The 15,495-nt window shown below is 40.6% G+C and overlaps 1 protein-coding gene across 3 annotated transcripts in view; it reads right to left on the bottom strand.

Annotated features, from left to right (window-relative positions):
- GART (phosphoribosylglycinamide formyltransferase, phosphoribosylglycinamide synthetase, phosphoribosylaminoimidazole synthetase) overlaps nucleotides 1-15,495 on the bottom strand; it is a 42,105-nt gene that overhangs the window by 23,204 nt on the left and 3,406 nt on the right. For all 3 annotated transcript variants that reach the window (XM_003927648.4, XM_003927647.4, XM_010338304.3), the window contains exons 3-11: nucleotides 12,060-12,155; nucleotides 11,426-11,600; nucleotides 9,235-9,346; nucleotides 8,094-8,162; nucleotides 6,731-6,856; nucleotides 4,907-4,994; nucleotides 4,597-4,682; nucleotides 4,246-4,414; nucleotides 578-809 (exon numbers count right to left, since the gene is read on the bottom strand). In XM_003927648.4, coding sequence (XP_003927697.1) covers nucleotides 578-809; nucleotides 4,246-4,414; nucleotides 4,597-4,682; nucleotides 4,907-4,994; nucleotides 6,731-6,856; nucleotides 8,094-8,162; nucleotides 9,235-9,346; nucleotides 11,426-11,600; nucleotides 12,060-12,155 — 1,153 coding nt within the window. The remainder of the gene's footprint in view (nucleotides 1-577; nucleotides 810-4,245; nucleotides 4,415-4,596; nucleotides 4,683-4,906; nucleotides 4,995-6,730; nucleotides 6,857-8,093; nucleotides 8,163-9,234; nucleotides 9,347-11,425; nucleotides 11,601-12,059; nucleotides 12,156-15,495) is intronic.

The raw sequence follows: 15,495 nt of genomic DNA, 5'->3' as shown, positions 1-15,495 counted from the left end.
CTTTGATAAAACCAGGAACTATGTTTCGAATACAACACTAACTATGTGAATAAAAATCAGTATCAGGCCAAGTGCAGTGGCTCGTGCCTATAATTTGGGAGGCCACAGCAGAAGGATCACTTGAGCCCAGGAATTTGAGACTAGCCTGGGCAACATGGTGAAGTCCCATCACTACAAAAAAATACAAAGAAATTAGCCAGGTGTGGTGGCCTGGGCCTGTAGTCCCAGCTACTTGGAAGGCTGAGGCACGAGAACTGCGCTCCAGCTTGGGTGACAGAGTGAGACCCTGTCTCAAAAAATTAAAAAAACAAAATAAAAAAATACAAAATCAATGAAAATCAATACTACTGTGATTTTGCTCAACTTTTCAAACTTAAGCTATTATGAAGTTTTTCCCATTTTATTTGAATATTGCTATAACCAGTTTTGATTCAAACAAAATACAAACCAAGATCGTATCAGTCCCATAGGCAGAAAAGAATACTGAATGGCTTATGATAGGGTTAATGAAATGTTCTATATAGCCATTTAGGCCAGTTTCTGAAATGGCACTAAGCTAACTTGCTAAGAGTTTTACCTGGGCTGCTGGAGGAAAGCTATGGCACGAAAGCCGATGTCTTTCCTATAAATTGCTCCCTCAAACTTTATAGCAGCTAGTCCTTTCTTGGCTTCCTCGAGGGCTGATACGAGATTTTCCCGGATGGCTGTGACTGCAAGAACTCTACCCCCCTGAGTTACTACTTTGCCATTTTTGAGGGCAGTGCCTGCATGGAACACCTCTAGTCCTTGAGCTTGAGCCTCAGGAAATCCTGGAAGAGAGCATATTTCACATATGATTTGAAATAACAACAGTATTTCACATTGTGAAGTGATTTACAATTTCTACAACTTTGTTGTTTTTTTTTAAACTTGGCTAGGTGTGGTGGCTCATGCCCATAATCCCAGCATTCTGGGAGGCTGGGGTGAGGAAGATTGCTTGAGTCCATGAGTTCAAGATCAGCCTGGGCAACAGAGCAAGACCTTGCCTCTATATCAATCAATCAATCAATCAATCAATAATAAAACAGCCAAGTGCAGTGGCACACACCGGCTGAGGTGGGAGGATCACTTGAATTTGGGAGTTCAAGGCTTCAGTGAGGTTTGATTGCGCCACTGTTCCAGCCCCAGCAGCAGAGTGAGACCCTGTCTCAAAATAAATACTTAAAAATTAAAAATAAAAGATCTTTATCTCCTTTAAAAGAACCTTCCCTATCAGACAGGTCTATTTTTTTTTTTTTTTTTTTGAGACAGTCTTGCTTTGTCGCCAGGCTGGAGTGCAGTGGCTCGATTTCAACTCACTGTAACCTCTGCCTCCTGGGTTAAAGCGATTCTTCTGCCTCAGCCTCCAGAGTAGTTGGGACTACAGGCACAGGCCACCACATCCAGCTAATTTTTGTAGTAGAGATGGGGTTTCACCATGTTGGCCAGGATGGTCTCAATCTCTTGACCTCATGATCCGCCGCCCTCAGCCTTCCAAAGTGTTGGGATAAAGGTGTGAGCCACCATGCCTGGCCCATACAGGTCTTAGTGCAATATAAATAGTAAATAAACCTGTCTCCTAAGAACTGTCTGCTATTTTAGGATGACAGCATGAATTCTTGTGTTATTGTAAATCTCATTATACAAGCAATTGTTTAATGAGGAAAGAAAAATCCTGTATTTGAGCACATCAATCTTTTCCTTAAAAGTAAGGTAACTTCCTTTTTTTTTGAGATGGAGTCTTGCCCTGTCACCCAGGCTTGAGTGTGCAGTGGTGTGATCTCGCTCTCTGCAACCTCTGCCTCCTGGGTTTAAGCAATCCTCCCAGCTCAGCCTCCCGAGGAGCTAGTATTATAGGTGCACCACCACGCCTGGCTAAATTTTTTGGTATTTTTAGTAGAGACGGGGTTTCACTATGTTGGCCAGGCTGGTCTTGAACTCCTGACCTCAAGTGATCTGCCCGCCTTGGCCTCCCAAAGTGTTAGGATTACAGGCGTGAGCCACCACGAGGGCCTGTAAAGGAACTTCTTTTTATCACAGTTACTCAATTAAAGCTGCTTCTTTCTTTTTTATTTTTAAAATTTTTTTGCCATAAACCATGAGACTTAAGTTTCTTTCTTTTCAATATAACCAGTATGGTCAGTACAATGCAAAACATAAGTAATCTTTTCACTAACATAACACTTGTACGATTTTAAGAGAAATTTGGCTTAAATTAAGTTTTGGGGTCAGCCCCAAATTCCTGCTACTTCCTTGTAGTCTGAGATACAGCCATATATACACACACACACACATATATATTTATAAATATATATGTATAAATACATATAAGTATATAATATATAACACGTATTACATATATATATATTTTTAGAGATGGGGTTTTACCATGTTGGCTAGGCTGGTCTCAAACTTCTGACCTCAGGTGATTTGCCCACCTTGGACTCCCAAAGTGCTGGGATTACAGGCGTGAGCCACCACACCCAGCCTCAGATAAAGCTTTATACTTAAAACATTATTAGATTATATTTTCTAAATTTTAAAGTGACGAAGGGGACAGTTTACATAAAGATAACACTTTTTTTGGCCGGGCGCAGTGGCTCATGCCTGTAATCCCAGCACTTTGGGAGGCTGAGACGGGTGGATCATGAGGTCAAGAGATCGAGACCATCCTGGTCAACACGGTGAAACCCCGTCTCTACTAAAAATACAAAAAAAATTAGCTGGGCATGGTGGCGCGTGCCTGTAATCCCAGCTACTCAGGAGGCTGAGGCAGGAGAATTGCCTGAACCCGGGAGGAGGAGGTTGCGGTGAGCCGAGATTGTGCCATTGCACTCCAGCCTGGGTAGCAAGAGCAAAACTCTGTCTCAAAAAAAAAAAAAAGATAACACTTTTTCTTAATTTTTAGAAAACTATTTTATTTCTTCTGGTGGTCTTTTTTTCCCATCTCCATTTCTCTTCTCAGAGTCTTATTTGGTAGTTTGTTAATACACATCTTCCCTGAGTGTTTTTATAACACAAAGCCATTTAGTGATTCTGAATGGCTACTTTGCCTGCCAGTAATGGTAAAACCCAATATTGCTCTGGTAGAACTATTATACTTGTTACTTAAATCTTAGGGAAATTTCACCAATGCAAGGGATCTTAGTGCTGGCCCATTTCCTTCTTTGTCCATATCCAAAAGCAACCAATTCCTAACTGTCTATCTGCCATACATGGGATTCACAAGGCAATGGACTCTGTGTCTGGGTAAGACAGTTGATGGGGTTTTTGAATGAAATACACTACTGGAGGCCGGGTGCGGCAGCTCATGCCTGTGATCCCAGTACTTTGGGAGGTTGACGTGGGCGGATCACTTGAGACCAGGAGTTCAAGACCACCCTGGCCAAGAGGATGAAATCCTGTCTCTATTAAAAATACAAAAATTAGCTGGGCCTGGTGGTACACACCTATAATCCCAGTTACTCAGAGGCTGAGCCAGAAGAATTGCTTGAACCCAGGAGGCATAGGTTACAGTGATCTGAGATCGCACCACTCCATTCCAGCCTGGGTGACAGAAATAGACTCTATCTTAAAAAACAAACAAACAAAAAACCCAAATACACTATTGGAGCACTGGGAGTAGCCAAACTACAGCCTGCTCAGGGTCACAGAGGTCTGCCTTTGCACTTATGGCAATGGAACTTAGATTTAAGATCATTTAACTAGATGTTTCACCTACTGAGAAGACAGAGAAAAAAAAATAGAAGGATACACTTTTGAAACTGTTTGAATTTTACCATCCAAGTGAGTATGGGGGTGCACTGTAAACTGGGGGTCAAGCCACACAGGGCCATACGCATTGCGATAATTCAGACTTCACCTCTATGATGTATCTTATTGATATACTTTATACTAATGTTCCTCTGATTCTCACAGAATCTCATTATTACCCAGGCTCTAGGCAGATGGAAGCGGAAGGCTGCACTGGGTGACACTCTGGAGATGTGGTTCTGCCACTTATGTCTTCCTTGCACAGGAAGGGAAATCAACAGTTCTTTGAATACAGTATTTGTGGATATTTGAACACGCATATCCAATAAGCAACCCGGTTATGTTAAGACCCTCTGAAAGGTTTCTGATGGCTTCACATTCTTATCAAGAGCAAGCTTTAGTGTGGGAGGGAGGTCTGCTGTGGCACTGCCACTAGTCACCTTGTACTCCAACCTCCTGATCCCTGACATTCACCTGTTATCTCTACACCCTTGGTGTAGTCTCCAGGATAACCTTTACTTGCCATGACGACAGTTAGGGCAGTGTGGTTTTCTAGCCAAACAGGCAGAGATGTGCAGAGCAGGCCATCTAAGGTAGACTGAATCACTTCATAAAGATCACTTTTAAGAAGTGGGAGGATTACCTGGAAAAACATAATCCACATGGCAGGTGAGATAAATTTTAGTTTTCCTTAAACATTTTATTCACTGGGGTACTAGCAGAACTTGCATGAATTTCCCAAAGTAATTATTTCCAGGCTGATAAATTCCAAGATTAAAATAACATATATCTTCTACAAAGTAATACTTTCATATTTTTACCCACTTGGCACTCTGGATCACCAAAACGGCAATTAAACTCTAGAACTTTTGGGCCATCCTTGGTCAGCATTATTCCAGCATAGAGAATACCTTCATTTAAAAAGAAAAGCAAAAAAAAAGAGAGAGAAAGGAAATCTGTAATGAAGACACTGTATTACAAATATAAAATCTATCACATAAACTTCTAATAATCAAAGATTTGGAAAAAGCATAAATGTTAAAAAAGTGGTGAAAAAAGAGGATGGAAAACAAGTTTTATCGAAAGTGGAAAGTGACTCTACAAGTAATGTCAGTAGCGATGTGGGTGTGCCTACCTGTATATGGAGTACCCTCTTGCTGCATGCCATCTACTGTCCTCTGAAGAATAGTATTTTTAATTTTTAGTAGCAGATCATTAGAAACCTAGAGAATGTGCAAAAACACTTGAATGTAAGCAGTACTTTAGGACGTCTAAGTAGTATTACAGGGGACAATGGAAGGAGATGAGGAGGATAACTCACGTTTTTTTTACTATCTGAAACAGGCTGAGCACTTTGAATTAAAAGAATTTAAAGTTTCTGAATCCTCACAATGACACTATCAAGCAGGTATTTTAGCATTATGATTTTCAAAAATATGCATAGGAAGGGAAATATGCACACCCTTAAAAGAACTAGCCAAAAATAATTTCCCGAAACATAATAATAAAAATGAAAGAAGTTCTCTCGTACCCTAAGGCTTCTTTGTATTCTTCTACTTACAGTATATGCTACATATTTCATAAGCCTATATATGTAAGAATCTGGGCTTATGAATTTAATTGTAAAAATCAGAACCAGAAATAGGTCTTAGAATCCACTGTTATCAAATGGTAGTTTTTTTGTTTTTTGTTTTTTTAAATAGAGACAGGGTTTCACCATCTTGGCCAGGCTGGTCTTGAACTCCTGATCTCATGATCCACCTGTCTTGGCCTCCCAAAGTGCCAGGATTATAGGCATGAGCCACCGTGCCCGGCCCGCCCCCCCACCTTTTTTTTTTTTTTTTGAGACGGAGTTTCGCTCTTGCTACCCAGGCTGGAGTGCAATGGCGCGCTCTCGGCTCACCGCAACCTCCGCCTCCTGGGTTCAAGCAATTCTCCTGCCTCAGCCTCCTGAGTAGCTGGGATTACAGGCATGCGCCACCATGCCCAGCTAATTTTTTGTATTTTTAGTAGAGACGGGGTTTCACCGTGTTGACCAGGATGGTCTCGATCTCCTGACCTCGTGATCCACCCGCCTTAGCCTCCCAAAGTGCTGGGATTACAGACTTGAGCCACCGCGCCCGGCTTTTTTTTTTTTTTTTTAAATTAAGACAGGGTTTCACCATGTTGGTCAGGCTGGTCTTGAACCCCCAATCTCAGGTAATCCACCTGCCTTGGCCTCAAAAGTGCTTGGATTACAGGCGTGAGCCACCATGCCTAGCCCAAATGGTAGTTTTAATACAAGTGTTGGGATTACAGGTATGAACCTCTGTGCCTGGCCTATACTTATAAAATCTTTTAAAAAATGAAATTTGGTTTATTTTTAAGATTTTAAAATAAATAAAAGATCAAAAATATATAAAGGGGGACTCTATTAGCACAATTATGACTATCATCAATCAAAAGAATAGGTGAGTTTTTGGACTGTTAACCTACTTATAATACATGCCAACGATGCAGATTCCTTATAAAAATTGTGTAGGGATTGTTTGGAAATGTGCTGTCTATTACAAAGTAGAAAGATCAGAACAAATTCTGATCTGACTTGGTTCTCAATTCATATCACACATACACAGATATACACACACACACAACACTTTTGTGGTGAACCATGGAGTTAGCCAAAGATCAATCTAAGACCACAATAGGCTCATATGTGTTAAAAATTGGGTATAGAGAAGAGGGAATAGGAGGATCTATTCAATCCATACTATACTTTAGATTGGCTTATTTTAGTTCTTCAAAGGCTTTTAGGAAAAGTTAGTTTTAAAGACCAGAAAAGACACTTTTAATTGCTGATTAGGAACATAATTTATAGCAACAAACAGAAAACAAAACAAAATAGAAAAGTATCATCTAAGAGCTCTCTGAGAAAACCAAAAAACTACTACAAGCCATGAGCAGAGTCTTTGGGAAGTACCTGAGGTGCCGGACAATATGCTCCCATTCCCCCTGTGTTAGGGCCGCCATCTCCCTCCAGTAATCGCTTATGGTCCTGTGCTGGGGGCATGGGGGCCACAGTCTTGCCATCAGTGAAACATAGACACTATAAAGAAAACAAAATAGTCCATTTACGTTAAATGCCAAAAAGTAAAAAAATAATTTAGTAAGGCAAACTCTATGTCCCTTAATTCTTCTTTGAGGAAAAGTTTGCTTTTTTTTTTTTTTTTAAAGAGAAAAATGAACTAAATCAATAATATTAAGCTACATACATCAAGAATCATAACATAATCAACTTCTGAAGGATTTGTGATTTTTGAGATAAGTTAGGGAAAAACCAAGCAACTCTCAAAGGAAAAGACTTCAACCTTTCCTCCGCTTTAAGCTTCTAGGCATTAAAACTTGATTTAGGCTGGGTGCGGTGGCTCATGCCTGTAATCCCAGCACTTTGGAAGGTCAAGGCAGGTAGATCACAAGATCAGTTCAAGACCAGCCTGGCCAACATAGTGAAACCCCATCTCTACCAAATATACAAAAATTAGCTGGGCGAGGTGGCAGACGCCTGTAATCCCAGCTACCTGGGAAGCTGAGGCAGGAGAACTGCTTGAAGCCAGGAGTTGGAGGTTGTAGTGAGCCGAGATAGCACCACTGTATTCCAGCCAGACTCTGTCTCAAAACAAACAAAAACAAAAACAAAAAGCCAAACTGGATTTAAGGTGACTTTACTTCACTATTTATTAAGCAATAAACTTTCTGTGAAAGAAAAAGCATGAATGTTTGAATTAATCCAGAACCTCAATAGAGTGTGATGTAAGTTCAAGTGCCCCCACTAATACACTAGGAATGACTAACAGAGGATCATTTTTTTTTTCATTTGTATCCCAATAATAAAAGTATACAAATTCCTTTTAACTGCTGGGTTTATATTTTTAGATAAAGCAACCAGAATATATCAAGTCTTTTCTGGGGTATGTAGGTCAGATGACAGCTTTTTCTTTTTCTTTTTTTAAAAAAATCACTGGCTGAAGGCAAGTAAGACGGCATCTTTTCTTTTTGAGAGGGAGTCTCACTCTGTCTCCCAGGCTGGAGTGCAGTGGCATGATCTCAGCTCACTGCAACCTCCGCCTCCCACGTTTAAGCGATTCTCCTGCCTCAGCCTCTCAAGTAGCTGGGATTACAGGCGTGAGCCACCATGCCTGGGTAATTTTTGTATTTTTAGTAGAGACAGGGTTTCACAATCTTGGTCAGGCTGGTCTTGAACTCCTGACCTTGTGATCCACCGTGCCCAGTTAGATGACAGCTTCTTATAACGCTATAAACGCCAAAAAGATGAATATACATACAGACACCTCTTCTCCGTCAAGAAGTTCTTCAATGACAATTGTTTCTCCAGCTACCCCAAAGGTCTTCTCCTAATTGTAAGTTTAAAAAAAAGAGGTTTGGTAAGCTTTGATATTTACTTAGTTGACTTATAGCATTATCCAGCATTTGTATTATGAATCAGTGAGTAATGCAATTTCTCTTTTCTTTCAGAAAGACTCAAAAGGAACATATAAATGTTTCCTATTTTTAATGTGGCAATAGTATAGCTAACACCGGTACAGATGGAATGAACACATCTCTAATATTCTCCTGAGGATCTGGTGATCCAGTTTCAAATAATGTATGGGAAAAACAGATTTTTTCATTATCGCCTCTTAATCCTTACTTCCGATTATAATTACACGTTTTAATAACTATAGTAAAGCATGCCTGTGAAAATAGATTTCTACAAGGACAGAAAACCCACAAGGACTGATCATGAAAGACAAAGTATATTCATTCATTAGTTTACTTCTCCTAGACCTAACACGAGGGACAAATAACTTTTGCCCTCATGGATGGCTTGATTATTTATTTATATATTCTATAGCCTGAGGTTTTTCTATCTTTCAGTGGCAGACAACAAAGGATATTAGAATTTACTTCAAAAGAATACCATCATGGTTTAGTTATCAGTGTAAATCCCTAATAACTATTTTATAGAAATGGATTATAATACATGGAATTATAAAAAATAACTTAACCCATGTGCCTGCAAAATAGGTTTTCCTTATTGTGAGGAACAATTTTTTTTTTTTAGATGGAGTTTTGCTCTTGCTGCCTAGGTCGGAATGCAGTGGTGTGATCTCGGCTCACTGCAACCTCTGCCTCCTGGGTTCAAATGATTCTCCTGCCTCAGCCTCACAAGTACCTGGGATTACAGTTATGCACCACCACACCCAGCTAATTTTGTGTTTTTAGTAGAGACAGGGTTTTATCATGTTGGTCATGCTGGTCTCTAACTCCCGACCTCCAGTGATCTGCTCGCCTTGGCCTCCCAAAATGCTGGGATTATAGGCATGAGCCACAGCACCCAGCAGTGAGGAACATTTTTTAAACTTAAAAAAGGGTATTTATGCAGTATGAATAGAAAAGTAAATTTTTTCAGAAGACTCGGCCTACCTGCATGATCTCCTGTACAGCTTTGCAGGCCTCTTCTTTGGTCTTTGCAACAATCACCCCTTTTCCAGCCGCAAGGCCACTGGCCTTCACAACCAAAGCAGGGAAGTCTGCACTATGAAGACAGAGCAATCTTCAATATCCAATAAACCAACACAACTTAAAATTTTAAAATGCTGTGGGATTTTGTAATGATATGCTATAGTAAAAACTGAAAAGCAGAACGAAAAAAATTACTTATCATTCCAACACTATTTTGACATACTTCCCACCAGGAATTTTTCCCCCTATATTCTTTTATAGTTGCAATCATATAGTACCTATAATTTTGCTTTTTTCATTTATCATGCGATTACACAGGCAATATCTTTGGAAGAATAAACAGATGTATAGAGTAAATATGGTATAATCTCTAAGATACAAAGTAGCAAATAGTACTCTCATCCAAGTAGAAAATGCAGGTGTATATCAACAGCATAGATCATTTCTGTAAGCATACATTAGAAATTATCAAGTGGGCCTGGGGATCTGGAAGGAGACTTACCCAAAGTAAGTAACAAAACTGTTACTTACCTAAGGCATCTGGCTACTAGGAAATAATAATATTCAGTGTTTAAGAAACCCTGTAGGATGGAGAATGAATAAAAAATGAAACTGACCCAACTGAAAGGAAAACATATCAGGTACCCGAAGTGTCAACAAAAAAAAGGCAAAGGCATGTGTCTACTAACACTCATTAATTGCTCAATGCTTTCCATATAATAGAGAATAAAGGATGCTTAATCTTGAAATTTAAAATTCCAATAGTGGTGGCAGATGACCAAGTGATGATGACTCACTGTGGCAAATTATTGATCATAAAAAAATCAATATTCTTTATGTCATAAGATGCCACCGTGTTTGTCAATCTGGCTGTGAGACCTAGTGCTGTGGCTCATGCCTGTAATCCCAGCACTTTGGGAGGCAGAGGCAGGTGGATCTCTTGAGCTGAAGAGTTTGAGACCAGCCTGGGAAACATGGTATAACACTGTCTCTAACACTGTCTCTACAAAAAATACAAAAACTAGCTAGGCATGGTGGTATGTGCCTGTTATCCTGGCTACTTGGGAGGCTGAGGTGGGAGGATAGCTTGAGTCCAGGAGGCAGAGGTTGCAGTGAGCCAAGATCCCGTCACTGCACTTCAGCTGGGTGACAGAGATAGACCCTGTCTCAGTGGGGGTTGGGGGGGAACCCCAAAAACCAAAAACACGGCTGTGAAAAGAGCGCAGAACTGCAGAACTGAGTGCATTCTTTGCCGAGGAACTACGTAGATTTTATTAAAAATGTCATCTTCCTACAAGGCCACAAGATCATATAAACTCTATATGCAAAGAATCCCATTTTATTTTGGATCTGGAAAAAGACAACACACATATTTATTGAGGATTTTTTTTTTTTTTTTTTTTTTGAGACGGAGTCTCGCTCTGTCTCCAGGCTGGAGTGTAGCAGTACGATCTCAGCTCACTGCAATCTCTGCCTCCCGGGTTCAAGTCATTCTCCTGCCTCAGACTCATGAGTAGCTGGGACTACAGGCGCACGCCACCATGCCCAGCTAATTTTTGTGTTTTAGTAAAGATGAGGTTTCACCATGTTGGCCAGGATCTCTTGACCTTGTGATCCATCCGCCTCAGCCTCCCAAAGTATTGGGATTAAAGGTGTGAGCCACCGCACCTGGCAGAGAAAGTTTTTTCTCTAATTATCTTACTATAATCTTGTGACAGCCTAAGGACCTAGCATTGCATTTTCAACATGGAAGTCTCATATATATATATATATATATATATATATATATATATATATTTAATTTTTTTGAGACAGGGTCTCACTCTGTCACTTAGGCTGCAGTGCAGTGGCACGATCTTGGCTCAGTGCAGCCTCTGCCTCCTGGGTTCAAGTGATCCTCCCACCTCGGTCTTTAAAGTAGCTAGGACTACAGGTACACACCACAATGCCTGGCTATTTTTTTTTTTGGTATTTTTTGTAGACACAGGGTTTCACCATGTTACCCAGGGTGGTCTCTAATCGTTCAAGTGATTCACCTGCCTTGGCCTCCCAAAGTGCTGGGATTCCAGGTGAGTCACACGTCTGGCCATTGACCTGTATATTTAAATACCACAACAAAACAACAGTCCTTCATAGGCAGCCACCTACCTACCTCATAATGAAGCTGCAGGCCTCTTCAGGTTTTGTGAAAGCCTTCCATTGTGCAGTTGGGATTCCATGTCTGTCCATAAACTCTTTGGCAAACTTTTTGCTGGACTCTAACTGAGCTGCTTCTGCTGTTGGTCCAAAGCATCTCACTCCTGCAGACATCAGGTTCCCAACAATCCCTATTGATGAAAACAGTAGTATCAGGTGAACAAAGGTCTCCTCAGGGGCTTTTCAGCTTGAAGATGAATTAGTATCAGACTATAACTAGACAAGGCAGATGACTGGTGGCAGAGGATAACTAACTTTTTCACGTTGTCTGCTGGATAGAAATAAAATGCTCCTAACATGTTATTCAAGTCTAGTTGTTACATTTGCATATATAGATTATTAAACAGACACCAGAATACAGCAGAATGAAGACATACAAAATGTTTCCCATGGCTGCAAATTTGATCTCTAACTCATCATATAACTGATGCTTGGCAAAAAAATAATCTAGACTCTATAAATTTGAGAGTGAAAGTCTTTTTCCAATGTAATGTTACAAATTCTCATTTGTAAAATGAATTGGATTAGATGATCCCTAAGCTCCTTTTGGCATTGAATATGCTGTAACAATACATAGAAATGAACTTTACCAGCAGCCAGAGGTGCTTCTGGTCCAACAACTACAAATTCAATTTTCTCATCTTTGCAGAATTGAGCAAGGGCAGTGTGGTCACTGATCGAGACAGCTGTAAACAGAAAAAACGAACACACTACATTTACAATGCTGCTGAAATAAATTAAGTGTCTCACTCAAAACTAAGTTCTATACTTCCGTATGCTTGTTATCTGTTGGTTTTTTTTACACTGGTAGAGGTGACAGTTTCAACATGTGAAATTCAGAGGAAAGTGCATTAGGCTAACCAACAAAGCTCAGTTCTCTGTTTTCATTGCAGACAGGTAAATGAAAATACCAATAAACTTCCCAAACAGCCATAAAGTAACATCTGGTTCATTATATTCTTCATGTTACTAATATTGATCGTATATTAAAATAAAAACATACCATAAGATATACTCAGAAACTGGTCTTTTAATGTCATTCATTCAATTGTACTGAAAATCCACTATGTGCTAAGTACTGTACTTAGCATGGGTATTAAGATGTCAACACAAGCCAGGTCCTTATACATAATATGTTTACAATATGCTGTAGGAATGCTGCATAATAAATATACAAACAAAAAAATAGCAAATAGAAACAAATTAAGTGAATTTGATATAAAGTGAATTGAGAGGCTATTTCTGGTTGAGTCAGGAGGGAGTTCTTTGGGGCAGAATTGTTTAAGCTAAGAACTGAATGATGCTTTCAAGAGGAACCTCTCTTCTCCAACCTAAAAGTCAGGTAAATTTTCTTCTATGAAGTTTTAAGTAACTAGCAGTAGAATCAAACACATACTGAACATGGTTTGGATATACAGGTGCTCTCCTGCTTCACTGTATCTGGACCACCATTCCTAAATCAGCCCAAGTCTGAAATCACTCTGCCTTTGGTACAGGGTGTAAGAAGCGGTATTTGTGATGTACAGTTGTCCCTCATTATCCTTGGAAGACACATTCTAACACCTCTAGCAGATGCCTGAAACTACAGTGCTGAATCCCATATATATTATGCTTTTTCCTATACATAAATACCTGATAAAGTTTAATTTACAAATTTAAGCACAGTAAGAGGTTATCACTAATACTAAAATAGAACAATTATAACTATATGCCAGCATCAACTTTGGGGCCATTATTAAGTAACACCACCTGAGCACATGTACTGGTAACATGGCTACTAGGTAACAACATAGATATGCTGGACAAAGATTCACATCTCAGGCTGGAGAGCACAAAATTTAATCACGCTATGCTAGATTGCCTTGTAATGTAAAATGTATGAGTTGTTTCTGAAATTTTCTTTTTTCTTTTTTTTTTTTTTTGAGACGGAGTTTTGCTCGTTACCCAGGCTGGAGTGCAATGGCTCGATCTCGGCTCACCGCAACCTCCGCCTCCTGGGTTCTCCTGGGTTCAGGCAATTCTCCTGCCTCAGCCTCCTGAGTGGCTGGGATTACAGGCACGTGCCACCATGCCCAGCTAATTTTTTGTATTTTTAGTTGAGACGGGGTTTCACTATGTTGACCGGGATGGTCTCGATCTCTTGACCTCGTGATCCACCCGCCTCAGCCTCCCAAAGTGCTGGGATTACAGGCTTGAGCCACCGCGCCCGGCTGTTTCTGAAATTTTCAATTTAATATTTTTGGACTACAGCTGACTGTGGGTAACTGAAACTGTGGGTAAGCCGGTGACTACTGTATAGGGTCCAAATCCAGAAAAGGTAGGTTCCTCAATCTGTAGCAACTGCCTGAATGTGATCAGGATGGAGTACCATGCACTTTGGGTTAGTGGCTCCCGATACAACTAGCTGAGCGGGGTCAACTAAATCAGTATATCAGAGGGCAACAAGAGGAAGAGGTCTCTTTAATAGTCTTCAAGACTACTTGTAGTGGTCTCATGACAATATGAAGAGATTTTGATGGACTTGCCTGGATGACCTTAATTGTACAGACTGTCCCAGTCTCTAATAAACAGACATACCTCACCCCCAGAACTAAGATCCACGAAAAGGAGGTATTTTCTTTTCTTTTTCTTTTTTTGAGATGGAGTCTTGCTCTGTTGCCAAGCTGGAGTCCAGTGGTGCAATCTCGGCTCACTGCAACCTCAGCCACCAGGGTTCAAGTGAATCCCCTGCCTCAGCCTCTTGAGTAGCTGGGACTACAGGCACTCGCCACTACACCCGGCTAATTTACTGCATTTTCGTGGAGATGGGATTTCATCATGTTGGCCAGGATGGCCTCATCTCCTGATCTCTGATCCACCCACCTCGGCCTCTCAAAGTGCTGGGATTACAGGCGTGAGCCATTGCGCCCAGCCTAAGGAGGAATTTTCTAATTTGCCTTTTTCTTATTCTTTTTGGTCTTATATACATGCCATTATCTTCTCCCAGTTATGGCTTGTTGGGTCCATGCTCTTCTTTCCATAGATATTATGTGCCACATAGGGAACTAGGCACTGTGCACACCATGCAAAACAAGTCAGACAAGTTCCTTTCCCTCATGGAGCTTACGTTATAGGTTATATTCTAGTGGGGGAAAAGAACATAGGAGAGACACAATAGCGAAGTAAAAATAAACACATTCATGATCATAAACAAATGAAATGCAGATGGACACTTGCTTTTAGTAAGAAACTGTAGGAAAGATATAATTAAGGAGGCTGCTATATAAGTGGAGTTCTGAATGATGAGACAGACAGTCACGGTAAGGGGTGGGAACAAATACAAAGTCCAAGGCAGCAAGCTTCTGCTTGGGAAATTGGTAGAACAGCATGGATAGGGTATACTGAAAAGAGAGAAAGACATATATAAGATCAGGAAGGAAGGGCAGCCAGAAGACAGACTGCACAAAGGGCTTTGTAATGAGTTTTCTTCTAAGTATTATTAGAATACTGAGGAGTTTCTGAAGCTGCTGACAAGCTTTATGTAGTATATGAACTGACCGTTTTTTTCATTTTTGCCAATTAAGAGATAAGGGTGGAGGCCGGGCACAGTGCCTCATGCCTGTAATTCCAGCACTTGGGGAGGCTGAGGTGGGCAGACTACCTGAGGTCAGAAGTTAGAGACCAGCCTGGCCAACATAAAACCCTATCTCTTCTAAATATACAAAAAATTAGCCAGGTGTGGCACCACATGCCTGTAGTCCCAGGTACTTGGGAGGCTGAGACAGAAGAAATGCTTCAACCTGGGAGCCAGAGGTTGCGGTGAGCTGAGATCGTGCCACTGTACTTCAGTCTGGGTGACAGAGTGAGGCTGTCTCAAAAAAAAAAAAAAAAGAGAGAGAGAGAGATAAGGGTTGAGATCTATTAGAGTTACAACTGCTATAAACTTTGTTTTTTTTAGACAAGCTCTCATCTCGCTCTTTTGCCCCGGCTGCAGTGTAGTGGCAAGATCAGAGCTCACCACAGCCTCGATCTCCTGGGCGCAAGCAA

The sequence above is a fragment of the Saimiri boliviensis genome, chromosome 18, assembly GCF_048565385.1.
Source record: "Saimiri boliviensis isolate mSaiBol1 chromosome 18, mSaiBol1.pri, whole genome shotgun sequence".
NCBI lineage: Eukaryota > Metazoa > Chordata > Mammalia > Primates > Cebidae > Saimiri > Saimiri boliviensis.
This window is presented reverse-complemented; position numbering and strand designations above follow the sequence as displayed.